The sequence below is a fragment of the Choristoneura fumiferana genome, chromosome 10 (genome assembly GCF_025370935.1).
Source record: "Choristoneura fumiferana chromosome 10, NRCan_CFum_1, whole genome shotgun sequence".
Lineage (NCBI taxonomy): Eukaryota > Metazoa > Arthropoda > Insecta > Lepidoptera > Tortricidae > Choristoneura > Choristoneura fumiferana.
The window spans coordinates 15593058-15601199 of record NC_133481.1 but is presented as its reverse complement, the minus strand read 5'-3'; the positions used below and the strand labels follow the sequence as shown (position 1 = coordinate 15601199).

Here is an 8142-nt window from a genome sequence, read left to right as displayed (position 1 = left end):
ACCGTAGCTCTTAAACGGGTGAATCAATTTGAATGCGGTTTGTTTTTATTTGAAAGCAGGGTTTCTAGTTGAAATCGAAGTGTTGAAGTGAGAATGTCGGGGTTTTTCGAACTTTTTGTTGATTAGGTTATTTTCAAACAAAGTCGCTTTTTAAACAATTTTTTTCTTAGTTCATTTGGAAGGTTAGCCTAACATCTGGTAGCACGGTGAACAGTTGAGTTGTTCTGATGATGAACTCCGATTAAGTTCCAAATGCGTTGCCAACTCGTGCATTCTGAGAGGAGGCATACTTAGCAGTGTGACTGCGCAGGGCTAATACGAAACTCGAAACTCAAAGTTCGTGTCGTGCGGTCCCTCTGACACTTACGAGTATACTATTACTTGGAATAGGTTGATTATGCCTATTTTGATATATAAAAAAAAAATATATTAAAAAAAAAATAACGTTTATGTTTTTTTTTTTTTATATTCATATTTGTTTAGATTCGTTTTGTTGACATACGTGCTTTTCTTCTTGTATGGATCTCCATTAAAAGGCTCTCATAAGACAAGTTGTTATTTCACTGTTCTTCTTCCCACGTTGTGGAAAGCTGCTCCCCAACAATGGTTATGGGCCCAGAGTGAAGAAGTAAAAAAAATCTGGATATTGTGATTATTGTGAAAATAGAATATTGAAATGTCAACCGTCAAAATCGAGCAACTTGCTCAAAATAATTATGAGACGTGGAAAATTCAAGTGGAAGCGATTCTTGTAAAAAACGATGCCTGGGGCTATGTGAACGGCAATCTCGTAAGACCGGCAGAACCACCAAGAGCCGTTGAATGGGATACAGGTGACGCGAAGGCAAAGGCAGACCTAATCCTATCAATCAGCTCGAGTGAACTGAGGCACCTGCGAGGATGCAAAACATCGCGAGACGTTTGGTTAAAACTTGAAGGCATACATGCATCAAAAGGACCTGCGAAAAAGGCGACATTGTTGAAAGAGTTATTGCTACACAAAATGGAGGAAAGTGGTGACATTCGAGAACATGTCATGAAATTTTTGATGTAAGATGTAAATTGGCTGACATGGGAATAGAAATGAATGACGATTTGATTTCGATTATGCTGCTGTACAGTTTACCATCTAGTTTCGAGAACTTTAGATGTGCTATAGAGTCTAGAGATACGTTGCCAGATCCGGAAACGCTTAAAATAAAGATTTTGGAGGAAGGAAATTCTCGTCGTCAGAATGAAAATGTGGATAAAGCATTTCATGTAAAAGAGAAGAAGTCTTTTAAACCAAAGAGCGGTACAGTCGACGCGGATTCGAAATTCAAGTACAAATGTTTTAAATGTCATCAGCACGGTCATAGGGCTTCTGAATGTAATATGAAGAAAAAGAATAAATGCAAGAAACTTCTAAGTTTGTGTCAACAGACAGTAACTACTTCTGATATTTTTGATTCCGATTTTATAACTTTCAATTGTTTTCAGATGATAAGGCTGCAAGCAACGAGAGTGGGAATTGGATCATTGATAGTGGGTGTACGTCTCATCTGTGTAACGACGCAAGTAAATTTGGTGATACGATGTTACCCATGTCGTTGAAGCTAATTTGGCAACAAATAATAGTACAAACGTACGAGGCAAAGGTACGGTAAGATTGTTTACATGTAATAATGGTTCTAAAACTGTTGTTCAATTGCCCAATACGCTTTACGTTCCGGATTTGCGATGTAACCTGATTTCAGTTGCAAAAATTACGGATCAAGGCTATAGTGTTACGTTTACAGGTAATGCGGCTAGTGTAAAAGATAGTCATGGTAACACGAAGCTGATCGCAAATCGTAAGAGTAATTTATATTACGTTGAGGAACAACATCGTGAAACAGTATCGGCGATTTCCGAGAAACAGGTCGATGTGTGGTTGTGGCATGAACGGTTAGGACATTTGAATGCAAAAGATCTTATAAAACTTTTAAATAAATCTGGTGTAAGTGTAAAGATGTCAGATGCTGTAAAGTTGTACGATTGCAATGTTTGTATGAGCGGGAAAAATGAGTGCATTACCATTTTCGAAATCAGAAGGCCCTTGTGATGAGAAATTGAAGATTGTTTATTCTGATGTTGTTGGACCGATGCGACATGAAGCCATAGGCGGAGCGAAGTACTTTGTCACATTCATCGACGACCATTCAAGATGGTGTGAAGTATATTTGTTGAGTAAGAAAAGTGAAGTTCTTACTGTATTCAAAATATACAAGAATTATGTCGAGAATTTGACAGGTAATAAAATAAAATATCTCCAGACAGATGGCGGTGGCGAATATTGTAACCACGATTTCGATGAATTCTTGAAGAAGGAAGGTATATCTCGAAGGCTGACCTGTCCTCGAACCCCAGAACAGAACGGCATAGCTGAGAGAAAAAACCGTACGTTGGTAGAAATGGCGAGATGTATGCTGATTTCATCAGCTCTTTCACCAGGATTTTGGGCAGATGCTGTCGTAACAGCATGTCATGTCAGAAATCGATGTCCTACGCGCAGTCTTGGAGGAGACACACCTTTTGAGAGATGGTACGGACGACCTGCGAAGATAAGTTATCTAGAAAGGTTTGGATCGAAGGTGCACGTATTGGACAAAGAACTGGGAAAAGATAAATTTGCTCCACGCAGTACAGAAGGAATTTTCGTCGGATACCCAAGAGATCGAAAAGGTTACAGAATATGGTTGCCACAGCAACGAAGAATAGTAATCTCACGAGATGTGAAATTTCATAAAATTGACCGAGATGTAAAATTTCATAAAATTGACCGAGATTGTGTTGGATGTTCTAGTAAAATTGAACAAATGGAATCAAATGTACAACCAAAGTCAGTTGAAATTGAATTTCATTCGAAGAAGACACCTGAACCTGACTGTCAGCCAGTCGTAGAACCCGAAGTCATTCCAGGACCATCGTATCATGATCATCAGGCAAATGACGTTCACGATGATGAATCGGGGGGAATGAAGAGAGGTCCAGGTCGACCGCGAACAGAGCGAGGTCATGTCGGACGCCCAAGAAAAATTTACCAAATGATACCCAACACGCAACCGGAGCCAATTGCGACTGTAGAAGATAATAGTGATTCTATCGAAGAATTTACGGACTGTCAAGATTTTGTTGGAGTCGCAGAAGTGACATTAAAACAAGCTTTGTCAAGTAATGAAAGTAAAGGATGGAAAGATGCTATCTTATCGGAAGTAAGGAGCTTAGTCAAAAATGACACATGGGAGATAGTAAACAAACCCATGAACCGTGATATTGTAGGCTGTCGATATGTTTTGACAACCAAGCTGAATGTCGACAAGACTGAGAAGAAAAAGGCGAGACTTGTAGCAAAAGGCTTTAGCCAGCGGTATGGTATTGATTACCACAATACGTTTGCTCCAGTTGTCAGGCTTGACACAGTAAGACTGTTAGCTGCACTTGCAGTTGAGCTAGACCTAGAAATTCATCAGTTGGACATTAATACGGCGTACTTAAATGGTTTGTTAGAAGAAAATATCTACATGAAGGTGCCAGAACTTTTAGAAGAATGTTTACTTAAATTAATAGAGACAGAAGCAGAAGGTTCTGATGTTTATCAACGAGCTGTGAAAATGTTGGACGATTTAAAGGCTGGAGGTGATGTATGCAGACTGAAGAGGTCGTTATATGGGCTCAAACAAGCTGGTCGTCAGTGGAACATACGACTCGATGAACAACTAAAACGTATGGGACTGCAACAATCGTTGAATGAACCGTGTCTTTATTTTAAGGATATTAGTTTTGATATAAAACTCTTTGTTTTGATCTATGTTGATGAATCCAAATCGCATGCCAGAAAAGAGAATTTATTGAAGAATTTAAAAAGTCACTGGCCACCGAGTTTGAATTAAAAGACTATGGAGTTGTCAAATACATGCTGGGTATAGAGTTTGACAAATGTAAAGATGGCATTAGATTGTCACAACGAAAATATATTTCGGATTTATTGACGAAATATGGTATGAATCATTGTAAATACTCCGTTTCTACGCCAATGGAAGTGAATTGTAAGTTTTCTCAAAGCGATGACAAATGTGAGAAGAGTGAGCAATATCCGTTTAGAGAACTGATAGGAGCTCTTAATTATTTATCAACAGGGACAAGACCCGATATTACTAATAGTATCGCAAAATTGTCGCAGTTTCTTAATTCTTCAAACGAGGAATGTTGGAAGGCCACAAAGCGTGTGCTGCGTTATCTGAAACGAACGATAGAATACGGACTTGTTTTCAAGAAAACAGGCAAGTCTTTACAAGGGTATTCTGATTCAGATTGGGGAGGATGTTTATTGGATAGACGTTCTTATTCTGGTTATGTTTTCATGTTAGGTGGTGGATGTATATCGTGGAAATCACAGAAACAGAAGTGTGTTGCGACATCCACGTGTGAAGCTGAGTATGTGAGCTTGTCATCAGCGATGAAGGAAGCCGTTTATCTCAACAGTTTACTAACTGAAATTGGGTTAAGTAAGTTTGCACAGTTAACCTTACATGTAGACAATCAGGGGGCGATGTGTCTTGCCAATGATCCAATGTTCCATTCTCGTAGCAAGCACATAGATATAAGGCACCATTTTATAAGAGGTATTTTAAAGGACAACAAGAGTATAGAATTGTCGTACTTACCTACAGATTCTATGCTCGCTGATATATTAACGAAAGCTTTGCCTAGAGTTAAGCACTATAAGTGCATGTCTGGTTTAGGCATTACTTGTTAATAGTTTATTTTGCTAAAGTTGTTGTTCCTTTGTTATACTTTCTTTGAAAGCCCTTTTGTTTAATACATGGTTATTTATTTATATGAATATGCATATTAAAGGGGCGTATTGGAATAGGTTGTATTATGCCTATTTTGATATATAAAAAAATATATTAACGTATGTCATATTTGGTTTAGATTCGTTTGTTGACATACGTGCTTTTCTTCTTGTATGGATCTCCATTAAAAGGCTCTCATAAGACAAGTTGTTATTTCACTGTTCTTCTTCCCACGTTGTGGAAAGCTGCTCCCCAACACTATTTAATACGAGAGCTAGAGAGACGGTAGGATACGAACTTTGAGTTTCGAGTTTCGTTGTAGCCCTGCTGTACTATGGTGGGACATAGGTACTCGTACCTATAGATTGTATACTATGCCGTGTAAAAACCAACGTACTCTTAAGTGTCCGCAAGTAACCCCAAAAACTTTTCCAGGACGTTAGAAAACCGCAAGCGGTTTTACCAAGAGTTGTAATTGAACTTTCTAAATTATAAAACTTTTCAAGCTCTCTGTAAAGAAAAGGGTGTTAACAACTATCTTTCTTACTCAAAGCTTGCCGAGGAAGCTCCCGGCTTAATGAGAAACAGCTGACTGACACCCCGCGCTCCACAAACGTACATCACTCCTAAGTGTACCTACATATATGTTGAGTATATATAATTTGAATGAGTTCGTTGCGAACCCATTTATAAGGTACAAGCTTTTGCCCGCGGCTTCGTCCGCGTGGATTTCGGTTATCGCGCGCTGTTCCCTCGAGAACTGTGGATTTTTCCGGGATTGAATGTAGCCTAGGTCACTCTCTGGCCCATAAACTATCTCTATTCCAAAAATCACGTTGATCCGTCGCTCCGTTTCGACGTGGAAGACGGACAAACATACAAAGATACAAACATACAAACACACATACTTTCGCATTTATAATATGGATTATAATAGTTTTTGTAGAGAGTGTGTGTGTGTGTTTTGTTTTGACCGCGGATCGGCAACCGTAGCGTAGGACGTCCACCAACGAGATGGACGGATGACCTGGTTAAAGCCGCAGGTTCACGTTGGAAGCAGACCGCTCCCAACCGTAGAAACTGGAGCTAAACGGTGGAGTTTATGTTCAACAGTTGACGTCCTACGGCTGGCCTGATGATGATGATTAGTATTTTTTTGTATACGTATGAGGCCGTTCGTTATGTTTTTTCTTAATGCGAACTGCTGAGGAATGACATAAACTCCCATCGTCTATATTTTGAGACACATAAAATCTAGGGCTCTTAAAAACTAGCGTGAAAAGATTATTACTAAACGGATTATTACACTATTATTGACCTCTTGTATACCTCAACTTCCAGCCGGTTTCTTGTAAAAAAAGTTTATTGGCAGAAATAAAAAAAAAAATCAGATAAGGTTGCCTGTACACCCGGGTATAGGTAGAGTCATTCACGATGACGCGTGCCGTGGTTCTTATTACAATGTCATTACATCAATGTCTAATTGTGACAAAATCACGCGTCTTTGTGGATGGCACTAGGTACGTATATAGAGATATGGCTCTTTTTATCCCAATTTTTTTTTTCTCGTAACTTGCCAGGTGTAAACATCTAATAGGTACCTACTTACCGTTAAACATACAAGCAATTCTTGTACATTGTTTTTTTTTTCTCTGACAAACACTAAGGTTTCGATGAAATTTGCTATGGGGCAAACAATGGATTTATTCTTGTTTCTGGGAAAACGCGTGTTTCCGAGTTTTAGCCCAAACTTAGCAACTGCTTAGGTACTTGTAAATATCAATTGTAATATAAAGCTTAAACTAAACTAAAATATACAAGCAAATACCACAAAACACTGCATTAATGAATTAAACTAGTTCCGTATGTAGATTACAATATACCGCGTTCATTTGTTTTTGTTTGCAAACCAAGTGAAATACGCGTCGCTGGCCGGTCGTCTGTTACCAACAGGAAACCGTCGTTCACGAGTCCGCCATCTTTGACTAACTGAATTCAAACTATTCCTAGTATTCCTAGAAACTTCTAGAAAGTCCTAGTGTTTCGCAAAGGACGTTGGACCGTACGAATGTGTAACTTAAATTGAGCGCAGATAATTGTTTGTTTATTACGTAAGGAACTAGATAGCCAAGTGGTTAAATAACTTTATAACTACTTACATGTTAACTTTTTAATATTTATTTATCTCCTATTAAAAGCGTGGAACGGGCTATGGAGAGAAATATGCTTGGACTTTCTTTGCGCGATAGAATCCGCGAAATACGAAAATTTTACAAAAAAACTAAAGTCACCGACATAGTTGTAAAAATATGCCAATATAAGTGGCAAAGGGCGGGCCACATCGCTCGTAGAACAGATAACCGTTGGGGGAGAAAAGTTGTCAAGTGGCGACCGCAAACCCGAAGACGAATCGTCGGCAGGCCTCCCACTAGGTGGGCTGTGGACATCGTGAGAGTTGGTGGACAACCGGTGGATGTAAGTGGCGAATTGTCGTTCATTGTGGCGTTCTAAGGCGAAGACCTCTGTTCAGCAGTGAACGTCTTCCGGCTGATGATGATGACGATAAACGCGTGTAAAAAGGCCTTTCACGAACGATTTTCAGATGAAGTAAATTAATGTTATTAAAGTCACCAAAACAGGTTCTCCCCGTCCCTACCAATACGTATTAATCTTGCTCTAATGAGGCGCGTCATTTCTTGCGCTAGCGAGAAAATTATTGTGATAAATAGATGTCGCCTTGGTATTAGCAAAGGGTCCGTATGCTGACGGTGCTGGACACAAAAGGGCGTGTTTTCATTAGTGCTGATGAACTATACGTCTCTTTCGATGTTTTTTAGGGTTCCGGAGCCAAAATGGCAAAAACGGAACCCTTATAGTTTGGGGACCTCAGGGACTATCAATGCTAGAAAGCTGTAATTTTGCACGAATATAATATGTAAACTATGCCGACAAAATGGTAGAATAAAAAATTAAAAAATATTTTTTTTACGGTACCTCCCATAGACGTAAAGTGGAGGTGATTTTTTTTTCTCATCCAACCCTATAGTAGTATAGTGTGGGGTATCGTATTTTTTCGTAATGGAACCCTACGGAACCCTATTTCGGGCGTGTCCGACACGCTCTTGGCCAGTTTTTTTTAAATATATAGGCCAGCGTAAGATCACAATCACGCCTGATGGTAAATTAAACTGTGGCGAAGATGCGGCCTAAGATTATTTAAAAAAAAATGCCGTTGGAGTATACGTCTCTATTAGTCTACTGTCAGTTCCTATAATAATAATAATTTATTTCGGACATACTCGTAATCCATAGCGTAGTAACAGTG

At 39.1% G+C, this 8142-nt stretch overlaps 1 protein-coding gene across 1 annotated transcript; it reads left to right on the top strand.

Annotated features, from left to right (window-relative positions):
• Positions 1–4054: 4054 nt before the first annotated feature.
• LOC141431772 (uncharacterized) lies at positions 4055–4777 on the top strand. Its single transcript, XM_074092952.1, has one exon. It carries the CDS (start codon positions 4055–4057, stop codon positions 4775–4777), a length of 723 nt encoding a protein of 240 aa, XP_073949053.1.
• Positions 4778–8142: the final 3365 nt, after the last annotated feature.